Here is a 14,096-nt window from a genome sequence, read left to right as displayed (position 1 = left end):
TAATAATTAATTTTTCCTCAAATTTAGGAATTTCTTTTTCTTTTTAATATTCATTTCTGAGGACAAGTCTTCCAAATTCCTTGTATGTTATCTCCTAAATCTTCATAACTGTGCTTTCAAATTACTCTTGTTTTTAAGCCAGAAATTCAAATCTAAAGGGTTATTTTTTAACTTATAATTTTATATAATTTTTATTTTTTGGAAGGGGTTAGTAAATTATCTTTGAAACTCATTCAAAAGGTTGGGGACTCAAAATTCCCCCAAAGTATATACTAGTTATTGTAAAATATATTGGCTGTTTATCTGGTTGGCTGAATCATTACTTATAAAGAGTTAAAAATTATCTACGCTTATCAAGATTTAGAGGAAGGAAAACATTAGAAAGCTGCTGATTTATTCAATTTCACCTTGAATTCCTCCTATTTTTTCTCCTATTAAGAATTGCAATGCACCTATACAGTTGATGACTTGGAAGGCTGATGCAAAATCAGATAAGAAACAGATCTTGTTGATCACTTTTTGTTGCATTTGCAAAATGTAATCATTATTTAAATAATAATTGACTATCTTCTGATCAACAATTTAATATTTTGAGGAGAAAGACTGGTGAATTGTGTTTACCAAAATCAGTGCATTCATAAAGTTTTTAATTTTAGTGTATTGTGAAAAAATAAACTGATGAAATGGATAACAAGCATACAGTTTGATTTACTTTTTAAATTAGTTATTTGTCTTTTAGGAATTTCACATGATGATTGACTGAATGTAATACCTTAAATTTGCACTTTAAAAGTGAGTGTTCAGAAGTGCCTATTTTGGCAATTGATAATATATGACTATAGTGATGGTAATTATACAATTAAGCCTACTGTATACATTAGTATATTTGATAATAAATGACCATTATTACCTTTTTCTGTTATTGACCAAAGGAAAAATCTAGTCATTAGAGTTAAATATAATATTAAGCATATTAAAATAATTTAACGTGAAAGTATAAAAAGAAAGGTAAAGTGCATAAAAAGCCATCTTGTTATTAGGGGTAATAGTAGTACTATTTTGCTTAGTATGTAACAATAATTTTTAAGATCATTTCAAGGCAATTCACATTAATTTCTCATTAACTTATTTCTGAAAATATTGGTATAGATCATTATTTTTTCTCTATTTCTCAGAGAGGCAGTATATCAACCGACTGGTCCTGGCAGTCTCTGGCAAGTGTTATTGTTCTACAATGAATTGGGTATATGACAAGCACCCCTATGAAAGTCAGCTGTAGTTTCTCTGTTTAAAAAAAATGTGGACAGTAATAGTATTGTGTCTCCTAGGGCAATTGAGAAGAATGAATAATAAATATCAATAATACCGCTTTGTAGATCCTAATGTAGGACAGCATACTTCAAATCTCCAAGTACAGAATAGACACAGTTATACCATTTACATGTATTTAGATTCAGTGAGGTATAGTTTCAAAGCGTGTCCAAATTAGCTAAGTGAATTGGACTAAAGACTGGCTTGAATCTAAATAATTCAATTTTTTAAAATTTCCATATGCTTATTAGCAAGTTTCTTAAAATTAATAAAATAAGATTTTAAGGAAATATATTTTGCAGAAGGGAGCATTCAAAAGAACGTGTCACTAATTTGTCTCCCTCTCTTTTCACTCTTTCTCTTCATATGTGGAGCATTCCAGAAGTTCAGGCTTGTAATGAATTTTTATTGGCAATGTATAATCTTTGAGTTGTTAGTCTTAGAGGCCCAACTGCAGAGAATGTAGTTTCAGATATTCCCTCCAGGGGGAAAATCCTTCTGCATTCTTAATAGAGATGGGAAAAGAACATGATAGGAGGAAAGCAGAGGAGAGTTTCCTAAGACTAAATGTCTGGCTAAGAGTTAGCAAGAAAACAGAAAAGAACTCCAAACTTCCCCCGCCACTTGGAAGAAAAAGGGAGGACTGGGTATTGGATAGGGTTGAGATGGAAAGGCTTACCACACTGAAGAGAATGGATTAATTAAGGATGTTGAAATTAGCAGTCTTCTAGTAAGTGTGGATTCTTTTCCTATGATATCTGCTCATGGCATAATGTGCTGCTGTTGCCAGTGGGAAAGTACAGCTAGCATTCAGTGGTGCCTCGGTGGCCTCTGGGCTCCAACCTTCAGGAAATATATAAAAAGAATGTGCAGCATTCGCTATTTTGTGTGCTTTTATAGATAACAAATAGCTCTCATCTTACCTTTTGAGTATTTCTATTTTCTTCTTTCTTGTCAAAGATGATTTTCTTTAAGATTCACAGATTACATAATTAAATTCTGGCACACCAGTTATTACTGAACCTATCAGTGCCATTTATAAAAGGGTTAACATTTGCAAGAGGTTTTCAGATACAGCCACATCACTTTAAAAATGCATCTAAGTCATCCAAATTGAGCAACATACTTGCAATTCTCACTTAACAGGATATGGCTGTTCTTGTCCTCCCATTTTTAACTTAATGTCAGTTTTTGCTAAATGTGGTAAGAATTTCTCACTTTTTTTCTTATACCTTTAGTAACATAAGTGGACCACACTATATTTGTATAAAATGTATTATTTTGAAAATCACTGATAAATACGGTTATTGCCATACCTCATGCACTTTAGAAATTTCAGAGCTATAGGTGCTGTCAGATAATTTTATAAGTGGTGGCTTAAAATGCTGTTGGTTACTTCAGCAATGTGGAAAGAACCACACCATATATTCCGTTGAAGGCAGAGCTATCAGAAGCAATGTTGGTATGAAAAAAGCTTAAAGTGAATTATTCACCTCTTAACACTCCCTTGTGTTCAGAGTGCTGCAAAGAGAATACTGTTATCAATGGGAAAAGCAGTGCCTTTGAATTAAGGGAAAAGTTCAACTTGTTTCATTTTGTTTGCAACCCAGTGGCATCAATATATGCAATCAATCTTCTCTCCCTAATTCAAAGGAATTTTCAAAATTTCACTCCCCTGTTCCTCTGGATTAGGAAAACACTGATCATCTAAGTATAACTGAAGCTATAATGATGTGATTCAACACCATAACTACACATCCGACCCAAAATTAGTCTGTGAGAAGCTTTATCTTAATGATGACTTCAAAGAGTCAAATATACACTTTCATTTTTCTTCAATAATTCCAATTCTAGATCAATACCTCTAGAATGAAAGCTTTCTTCGTATTTATATTGCAACCTCTGGGAGAGCCTTTTTGTATTTGACATATCTGTCTGCTCTCTTATATATTACAAAATTATAAACGGGATGTTGACTCAAATATATAAAGCTTATACAGATAAACATAAAGTAGAAATTTAATATTAAATATATAATTGTTGAGACAGATGCTTCTAGAACTTGGTGCAAAATGCTACATCTTTTGTCCCTCATTGTCTAATCTGTTGTCAGTCTTATTCATTGTATTTTTAATTTCAAATATTATAGTTTTCACTTTTAGAAGTTTCATTTTGCGTCTTTTGGGCCATCTATTTCTCACCTTTAGGCCCAAGATTAGGATACTGCAAGGGAGGTTCTTGGGGCTCAAAATTTGAGGCACTTACTCTCAGGGTCATGCTTTTACATTCCTGATCATATTTCCAAAATTCTAATAGATTTTAAGGTCCTTATTGGTTAATTCTGTCATCTTTTTCATGTCTGGGTCTGTTTTGTTTTGTTTTGTTTTAATAAATTTATTTATTTATTTATTATTTTTGGCTGTGTTGGGTCTTCATTTCTGTGCGAGGGCTTTCTCCAGTTGCGGCGAGCGGGGGCCACTCTTCATCGCGGTGCGCGGGCCTCTCACTATCGTGGCCTCTCTTGTTGCGGAGCACAGGCTCCAGACGCACAGGCTCAGCAGTTGTGGCTCACGGGCTCAGTTGCTCCGCGGCATGTGGGATCTTCCCAGACCAGGGCTCGAACCCATGTCCCCTGCATTGGCAGGCGGATTCTCAACCACTGCACCACCAGGGAAGCCCTCTGGATCTGTTTTTATTGATTGATGGGTTTTATTGATTGATGGGCTATACCCTGGGCATGGGTTATGTTTTCCTGGTTTACTGCATGCCTTGTAATTCCTGATTGAATATCAGATACTGTGAATTTTACATTGGTGAATACTAGATTTTTTATACTGTTCATGGTTTGAATTAAATGTGTGTTTGTGGAATGAATTTACCTGCTGAGTCTCTGTCCCAAAGGTCTCCTCTTTGGTAAAGAAACAGATGTAGAAAAAGCAAAATAATATCAAGAATGCCAGCAGTTTATAAACTACTGTCTTCTGTGTTTACACAACAATGATTCTGGAAATGCCAGAGCTGTTTGGTTTGTCAAAGTTGTTCTCTCCTTAGGAAATTTCCTGACTGTCTCATGACTCTATAATGGGAAATATAAGGTAATCTTGTTAAATAGCACTGAGGTATTGTGCATATAGTTTTCACAGTTATTGCACTAACCATAGATTGAATTCTAGAAACATTTACTTAAACAGTATCTATGATGGTGAAAAATAACTATAGAATCCAGTTTCCTAATGCTCACAATATTTTTCTCTGTTCCTTTTGCAGGGATACATTTGGAGAATAGTACTCTGATATTTTTCTTAGAAATTCTTTAGAAATGAGACTCAAAAAGATGAGGTCTTTGTTTTTGTCATCCCACAGGTATCTTTTTTTTTTAGAAATTCAAGTATTGTTTTACAATTTACCAGACTGTCATCCAGTTATTGTTATTTCATGATCATTACAGTGCTGCTTATAAGATTAAAAAAAATTTTAAAGTGGGAATTCCCTGGTGGTCCAGTGGTTAGGACTCTGTGCTTCTACTGCAGGGGACCTGGGGTTTGATCCCTGGTTGGGGAACTAAGATCCCGCAAGCTGCATGGTGCAGCCAAAAAATAAAAAAATATTAAAAAGTAAAAAATTTAAAAGTTATAACAAGAATGGTATTTTATAACTAAGAAATTTTCATATATTATCTCATATAAAATATAAAACCACACAACTTAGATAATATTATCCTAATTTTACCATCAAAGTTGTAAAATTATTTTGACTATTCTGTATACACTTTGGTGCATCTTAGATGCTAATAATTTCATATTCAATGTCTTTAGTCTTTACAAGGATATTCTATTCACTTACTTTCAAATGTAGCATCGATTTCATGAGGTATTCTCCAAATTAAAAAACTCACCATTTCTAAGGATGGTTCCCAGGTCTTCATGATATAGCCATATTTTTTCATGCATTGAAAGGAAAAGCTACTTCTTTGCAATAAATGCAGTCTGAAATCTTTATTTAAAGTATCTATTTTATGGCTGGGTAAATGAGAACTGCACACAAGAAAAACATCTTTGAAAAAATATGAAAGTTGAGCTAAATAATTCATATTTAAGACGACTGTCTTATAGAGTGTTGCTTGGGTTTGTTAGTGTGGCTAAATAGAGCTTTATATCTCAAATCCATTTGTAGTCTGTCCAAATGAATATGGGATTTCTACATAGTGTTTTGAAAGTTGGCTGTGTATAATTTTAAAAGACAAAGTTCAGAAATACTCTTTATTGAGACTAATGAAATAATTTGTAGTTTTATAATTCTCTGTGAGACAGAAAAATCCTCAGTGTATATGAGATGTAGATGATCACCTTATATATATGTTTGTAATAACTTTTTATTAGCATCCAGTAAAATGAAACTTTTTTGGAATGTAGAGTTCTGTGTTTTTTGTTTTTTGTTATTTTTTTCATATATAGCTTCATGAAACTAATACCACAATCAGGACAGTTCTATCACTGTAAAAAGCTTCCTCATGCTATATCTCTATAGTCAACCTTAACCCCTGGCATCCACTGATGTAGTCTTTGTTATAATAATTTTTGCTTTTTTGAGAAATCTTATAAATGGAATCATACACTGTGCAATTTTTTTGAGACTGGCTTCTTTCACTCAACATGATGCTTCTGAGATTCATCCAAGTTGTTGCACCAATAGTTCATTATTTTATTGTTAAATAGTTTTTCACTGTATGTATGTACCACAGTCTATCTGTTCACCTATTGAAAGATATCTGGGATGATTCCAGTTTTGGCAAAGAGATCTCTGGAAATATTCATGTACAAATCTCTGTGTGATCATAGTCTTCATTTATTTAAGGTAAATACCAAATTATTGGGTTAATTTTGGTCTTTTTTTTTTTTTTTTTTTCTTATGAATGATACTTTTGGTATCATGTCTAAGAACTCTGCCTAACATTAGGTCACATAGATTTTCTGCAGGGTTTTCTTATAAAGTTTTATAGTTTTATGTTTTTCATTTAGATCTATGGTCAATTTTGAATTTTTAAGTTTTTGTTTTGTTTTGTTTTTATAAAGTGTTCATTTCTGTTGAATTGCCAAGGTTCATTTCTATTGAATTGCCTTCTGCAACTTTGTCAAAAATTAGTTGGCCGTATTTCTGTGGGCTTCTGAACAGTCTCTCCTGTCCCACTGATCTATGTGTCTTTTCCACTGACAATACTACACTGTCTTGATTTATGTAGCTTCATAGTAATTCTTTAAATAGGGTAGTGTGATTCCTTCAAACTTAATCTTCTTTTTCAAAATTATTTTGGCTATTACAGTTCTTTCTGTTTTAAGTTCTAGAGTCCTCTTGTCTATAGCTATAGAAAATCATGCAGTGAATATGAATGGAATTATGTTACATGTATAGATTATTTGAGGAACATTGATGTCTTTACCATGTTAAATTTTTCAATCCATAAACATGATATACCTCTCCATTTATTTAGGCCTTCTTTGATTTATTCCATCAGTTTCTGTAATGTTCAGTATACAGATTCTGTACTTATTTTTTAAAATTATCTATTTGCTTAAGTATTTGACTTTTAGGGACATATTATAAATGTATTGCTTTGGATATTTAAGTTTCCAACTAGTTCATTGCTAGTATATAGAAATATGATTGATTTTTGTGTGGTGACCTTGAACATGGCAACATTGCCTAACTTATTTACTCATTCTGAGAAGTTTTATTTGTTTGTTTTTGTTTGTCTTGATTCCTTCTTATTTTCTGTTTGAACAATACTATTATCTGAGAATACAACAACATTGTGAAAATTTTTTTTCCTCCTTTCCCAATTTGTATGTCCTTCACTTACTTTTCTTGCCTTATTGAACATATTAGGACTTTCAGTGCAGTGGTGAATAGAAGTGGTGAAGCTTTCAGTCTTTCAAGAGTGATGCTAGTTGTACTCTTTTTTGATAGATGCTCTTTATGCAGTTGAAGAAGTTTCCTTCTATTCCTATTTGCTGAGAATTTTTATCATTAATAGATGTTGAGTTTTGTCAAATGCTGGATATATTTTAAAATTTTCTACTTTTACTATTCTAAGAGTAAAAAAATCTATTTTGACTCTTTTTGCTATCCATTTTCAGATCAGTTTCTCTAGATACATGTAAGTGGTCATGTCAAATTAATCTACTTCCACAGATAGACCTTTCCCAATTTCAGGCAACGTGGTTCAGCTTCAGTAGGTGCTTTCTTTTGGTCTTTTTCAGAGACACTCGTTTTTAAAATCATGATGTTTATAGAGTCCTAATAGATGAGCAAGTAGTAGAAGATGGCACATCTTAGGAATAGTTTATTATTGACTACTGCTGATAAAAATTATGATTTCAAGTATCATTTATAAATTTACTACAATTTGCTGAGTACTAGAAGAGAAGGCATAAAGATAAATAATCAAAGAAACCATTCATATCATACAGACTTTATCCACTTTGTGTGTTTGTTTACTTGATTACTTGTTTATTTGTTTATGTTCTCTGAACAAAGGAAAGAATATCTATATTTTTATCTTCATCCAAAAAATAACAAAATAAAATCAAGCTAGGGGGGCCATTCAGTTTGATAAGTTAGTTCAGATTTAAGTGATCATTATGAGCAAATGATCGTTTAAAAAACAGCAAAACATTTGTCTTTTTATTTCTGAGTGAAATAGATTAAAAAGATAATCATATCCTACAGTTTATTTCAAAGTGTCTGCTTTAGAAATTTTTTGTGACTAGCCGTCAATTCCAGGGATCCATTTTTTTAAATAATAAACAAATGATATGTTTTAAAGATAAAAGTTAATAGTTCCTGTGTTCAAGTTGTGTTTGAAGGGAAAACATTCTAATTTTATCCTTGTATGGAAAAGGATAAAATTTTCAAGAGTTATATTTTAATTACTCATATGAATATTTTAATTACTCATATGAATATTTTAATTACCCTGCTGAGACCTAAAAATCTACAAGTGTCTGACCTAAAATTTTACTTTCTTTCTAGACTTAATGGTTAAGAATTATAAATGTACAAGATAGAATTTGATTTTTAGAATACAGTGTTGGAAAATAGCTGAAAGCCCTTATATTTCTAAATTAAATGATGCTGTAATACATTCAGCTTTTTTTGTCTATTTTTTGTTTGTTTTTCTATGTAAATACTGTTATTTCATTTCAGATTATTTGAAATGAGTTTTCAGACATCCTTGGAGCCTGGATAATGAAACTGTTATTTTCTATATTAAAACCAGTGTGGTTTTTATAGTGAATTAGTCATATGTTTATTAAAGACCAAATGGTTATTTCATTATGGTAATTATAAACAGACACAGCCTCTCACATTCCTACCTATTTTAATGGATGAATGCTGGCAGACATTATTAATAAACTCTTGATACTCTGCTACTGATTAAGTTGCAGACCTCTCAAATTATACTTTGTGAAATTGTATAATAATAAACCAACTTTCTTTAGCCTTTTTTTACCACCCTCCACCCTCATTTCTCCTCCTTTGTATATCCTTTTGTTTTTCTCTTCCTCCTCTCTTTCTATTTTTCCCTTGCCTTTCTCCCTGCCTTTCTTTCCTTTCCAAAATTCTTATTTTCTAACTTCCTATTGTTTTTCTGCTTTCATCAGAACAATATTTGGTAGCATTACCATCGCCCAGTGCTCATCAAACACAGATACATAGATAGAAACATACATAGACACGTGTGCACACACACTCACATATAATTTAAAGCAGCTCTTCACTCAATAGGAACTTAAAGTATCTTATTTTATAAGAACTGCCTAGAACTTTGATATTATGCAAACATTTTTAGATACTGTCCCTATTAGGACAAGGGAAGAAAAGTTTTCCCAGTCGGTCTCCCTGTGTCTAACTGAATAGGGATCCACATCCTATGAGGTCCCACCTAATCAAAGCCATTAAAATCACAAGATTACTTATAATAGCCCTTATATTTTCTAACTAGAGTTTACACTTTCACTTTACATTTTACTCTCTCCTTAATACCTCGGATTCTGTTTTTCTGAAGTGTTCTAAGATACTCAGGCTTAGCTTTTAACTGACAGCAATAATGAGTTGATGCATGTTTTTGACCAATTCAAAAAATGAACTAGATGATTTTAAGTTTAAATGTGGAGTTTCTAAGTAATTTTAGTTTTTAAAATTGGCAAAACTCTTTTGCAAACATTTTTGCTTTTGGTGTTGGTTTCCATTATTACTTTTACTGGAAGATAAAGTTATCCTTAAAGATAGATAGTTTGTTATGGAAACAATTAAGGTGCTTCACAGAATCTGGAAATTAGTAAAAACATGTTAATAAAAAACATCTGCTACCAACTACTAGTTAAAGTGGGTTAGAAGTGAGAAATTAATCTACCTTGTTTACCTTCATCTTTGCATTTATTTTGACAAAGGTCATTTGAACAACAGCAAGAAAAGATTATAGATTAAGAAATTTGTGAGGGTTTTTCCTTTCCTCCAACTTCTAAAAGACAGTGAAACTTAGATAGTAGTTTAAGCTATTCCTCTTAACATGTTTTTCCAATAATAGTTTAAAAAGCGAAATAATTTAAATTATTACGTAGGATAAAAAAAGAGTGCTGTTAGTTTAAATTAGCCTTATTTATAAGGAAAATACATACTGCTCTACATTAAACCTTACCTTGGTCCCTCTGCTTCATGAATTGCACGCTCCTGTGTCACTGATAGTTGCATGCTGGATGATCTTGTAGGAACCCATAGCTGCTTCAGAGCACAATGGTGTGATATGAAGTGAGGCAGAAAACAGGAGAACCTTTGTCGCTGAGTCAGCTGCAAGAAGAAGTAACGTGTATGAATGTACAGTATAGGGAAACCTATGAAAGATCTACTCTCTTTCTCGCAAAAGACTCTGTTCTACGGTACAAGGAGAATTCAGTTCTATTTGGCAGACCGCCACATCAGTTTGGAAGCAGCAAAAACAAACACAAAAACAAGCTTCGTTTCTCAGTGTCTTTACTCCCAATGTTTTAAGTAACATTTTAATTCTTATTTTTCTTTCACTTTGTTTTTAATAACCAGGAAGTAACACCCCTTTCCCTTGTATTGAGTACAATTTCCATAGTAGGGATGCAGATAAGGATGCACTATAGAGATGAGTCCGACCATAGGTGCCATGTCTGTATTTGTTACTGGTAAAATTTGAAGGAAAGGTCTTATATCCCTTAATTGAGGAGTGGATGACTTTAAATGATGTTATATCAAGAAGGGCAAAGAATCCCAGCAGATGATGTAATTATGCTTAAAAATGAGTATTATTAAATAATTCACGCTTTTAATATGGAGAAATTAGGTCATTTTTCCACTCCTCCCACAAATATTCAATCTTGCTATCTAAGTAATGAAACAGCACAGACAGTGTTATCCATCCTGGTACTAACGGAGAATGCCAGTTATGACAGGCTCATTGTTTACTTTAACAGGTAATTTGTGGACCGGAATCATTTAATTGTTCTGAGTACATAATTACATGTCAGCAATTTCCAATTTAATTAAAATGTACAAATTTGAAGATTAAGGGAATTTTTGAATTATTAATCATTTTTCCACTAGGAAATCTTGTTGCTCTGCAGGAGATTTGTCCAGTGTACAACTATACGTATTTTTTTCCTTCTCTTTCGCAGACAGACAATTTTCCCGCAGAGCCCAATTACATGGGCAGCAGGCAGCAGTTTGTTCAAAGGTAAGGCCTATTAAATAACTTTCTCAGCTTCCCCATTTGCATTCATGTCAAAATTGCTTTGCTAGAGATTACACTTCAGATTCAAACTCGTAGAGACAACACTTTCTCTTCTTTTTCTTTATATGTATTTCAGTAGCTCCACGTTTAAGGACCCAGAAAGAGCCAGCCTGAGAGACAGTGGGCACGGGGACAGTGATCAGGCTGACAGTGACCAAGACACTAACAAAGGCTCCTGCTGTGACATGTCTGTTAGGGAGGCACTCAAGATGAAAACTACTTCAACTAAAAGCCAGCCACTTGAACAAGGTGAGTGAAGTCTTCCAATGCTTACAAAGTGTAAAGCTTAAGCCATCATTAGAAACCTCATAGTACTAGAGTTGTAGTTTATCACCTTGGAATGGACCATTGACGATATAGCAAAAGAAGCAGCAAATTCTAAGGTTGCCCCAGACAAAAAGCAATTATTCAATACCTCAGTAACCACAGAAAAAGGAAGGCCATGGATTTTGGTCTGTAATCTTCTTAAGATGAGAACTTGGCCAAAGTCACTAGATTGTACTTATCTTTATGAACAATTTCCAGCCTTTGCTATGTTGCATTTTATTAAAGGAATATATAGCATATGTTAGCTAGATATGCACATTTTAATATACTAATATACAGATTAAGATGAATAAATTCAACGCTTTTAGGTGAAATGAAAACTCGATTGGAACTGTATAGCTCTTATCAGTGTTGGTGTATTTTTAGCGTGGATTTTAGCTTCAAGATAGTTTTTCAAGAGTCAAATAATAGCTAAGCCAGAGTTCTGGCTCCTTTTGATTTATGTCTAAGTCTTCCTGGATATCAAATAAACATGAACTTGTTTACCCTGATAGAGTTAAAAAAGAAATACTTTTTCATAAATACATATGTTTTTTTCTAAAGGTCTATCTTCAATTTATTAGTTTGATATGCCTTTTTAAATTAATTTTGATATTTTTATTGTTTCAAACACAATAGAATATTTACTAATGATTTACCCAAAGAGAATTAAACTACTCTTAAGTGTGAGACTTAGATGTTGTGAATAAGCTTTTTTTATGTCCAATTATAAGAAATGAAAAGAACTGTTGTATAAATTGAATTTCAGAATTACAAATGCATATTATATTAGTTAATATTAGTTTTCAAAATATTAATAGTATTTAAATATGTTTAATATTTATTTAAGTTTTTATGAGAGACTACATTTAAGCTATATGGACATATTTATTTATTCTTCTAAGTCATTTAATGATTGGTGATTCATAGAAAATAAAGTTTTGCCTCTAGTGCAGTCAGTCCTATCACATATACATCAGCAGATAGAATGCTTTTTAATTTCTCTATTCATGTTGAAATTTGAGTTCAAACATGCACACACATACATTCAATACAGAAATAAATTCATATATATATACATATATATAAAAGTTTCTGCACTAAATATAATTATGCTGGCTTTATTTTAAGGATAACCTCACAAAAGCCTTCTTTTCTAAGTAATAAGTGCCAGATATGTCTTAACAACTTTTTGCGTAACAATGCAATATTGTTTTAAAAATTATTTTAAACAAAAGCTATTTGAATACTTATCTAATATTCACAGTTCCTGCACATTTGAATGTTTACTTGAAGTGACTTACGTGGTCTTGATGGATTTGACTATGCAATATTATAATATATGAATATTTTAGGCACATTTTAAGTAATGGGTTGTTGGATCTTGATATGTGAATGCATAGCCTAACAGACTAATCTATGTGTGTGATAAAGTGATTTACAGGTAATTCACTGGCCACTATTTGTAAAGCTGCATAGAGTAAGTAAAGAGTTTGCATTTATTGTCCTATCTTCATGAGAAACTTTGTTAATTAAAAAAGCCTGCTACTCACTATTAACTTTTTAATTCCTTTCCATCCACTGACTGAGCAATGTATTTGATAGGAATGAAAAAAGACCCCTATAGAAAAGTGAAATATATGTCTGAAAATGTAGTTTATACTGAAAAGCTGTTTTTTCCTATTTTGATATCAAAAAGTAATATCATAGAAAGGTGGCTATTGTTCTTAAAAGAAAATGTGGTTGACACATATTTTAATTAATATTACACATAAAATAATGGCTAGTCTATGAGTGAGAATGCCAATAGATATATCTCCTGTAAAACAAGTAGTTTCCACATATCCTTATTAACAAACATGAGAAAGTTATGAATCTGAAAGCCATACTTAGAAGGTAATCTCTGAATTTATAGGAGAGAGACTGACTTCTACTTTAAAACATGATTTTGAAGGAGTATTTCATTGATCGACAGATTTGATTCGTTAATTCATTTATTTAATAAATATCTATTAAATGATTTCAATATGTAAGGAAAGTTAGATTCTTCGAGAACATCAAAAATAAATTTGACTTGAAGCCTGCCTTCAAGAAACTGTATGTAACTAGTTGAGATGGGAGACCTTTCTCTGTTTGGCTCTCTCTCTCTCATATCTCCTCTCTCATCTACCTTTATCTGCCATCTATCTCCCTATCTACCTCCAATCTGTCTTTCTCTCTCCATCATCTAGATAATCTTTTTGTCTCCCTCCATCCCTCTCTCTCTCTCTCTCTCTCTCTTTCTTTCTCTTTCTTCTATGTATATTATGCATACATCTATCTATCTACCTACCTAGATTCAGAGGAGGAGACTAGTATTTATTGAGTTTTTACTACTTACCATAAACTGTGCCAACTTCATTTCAACATTAGCATATTTAACCTGCAAACTCTAAAATAGTTATCATTTTTATCTTACATGTAAGAAAACTGAGCTTATGGGAAATTTACTAACCTGCCAAACAGGTTGGAATTTTATCTTAGGTCTAGATATGACCGAAATTTGTGTCTTTTCTGTACAACTTTATCTCCAAATGGGAGAATTTGCTCAAATATACTTTCTGATTCATTGCTATGACTAGATATCAAATAAACATTGAAGGGTAAGTTAAAACTTGAGTTCATG

At 32.2% G+C, this 14,096-nt stretch overlaps 1 protein-coding gene across 1 annotated transcript in view; it reads left to right on the top strand.

Moving 5' to 3' along the window:
• Positions 1–14,096, top strand: part of PCDH17 (protocadherin 17) — a 98,536-nt gene that overhangs the window by 23,480 nt on the left and 60,960 nt on the right. Inside the window, exons 2-3 of the mRNA XM_061170690.1 lie at positions 11,010–11,068; positions 11,202–11,374. Coding sequence (XP_061026673.1) covers positions 11,010–11,068; positions 11,202–11,374 — 232 coding nt within the window. The remainder of the gene's footprint in view (positions 1–11,009; positions 11,069–11,201; positions 11,375–14,096) is intronic.

This window comes from Eubalaena glacialis, chromosome 16 (genome assembly GCF_028564815.1).
Source record: "Eubalaena glacialis isolate mEubGla1 chromosome 16, mEubGla1.1.hap2.+ XY, whole genome shotgun sequence".
Lineage (NCBI taxonomy): Eukaryota > Metazoa > Chordata > Mammalia > Artiodactyla > Balaenidae > Eubalaena > Eubalaena glacialis.
This window is presented reverse-complemented; position numbering and strand designations above follow the sequence as displayed.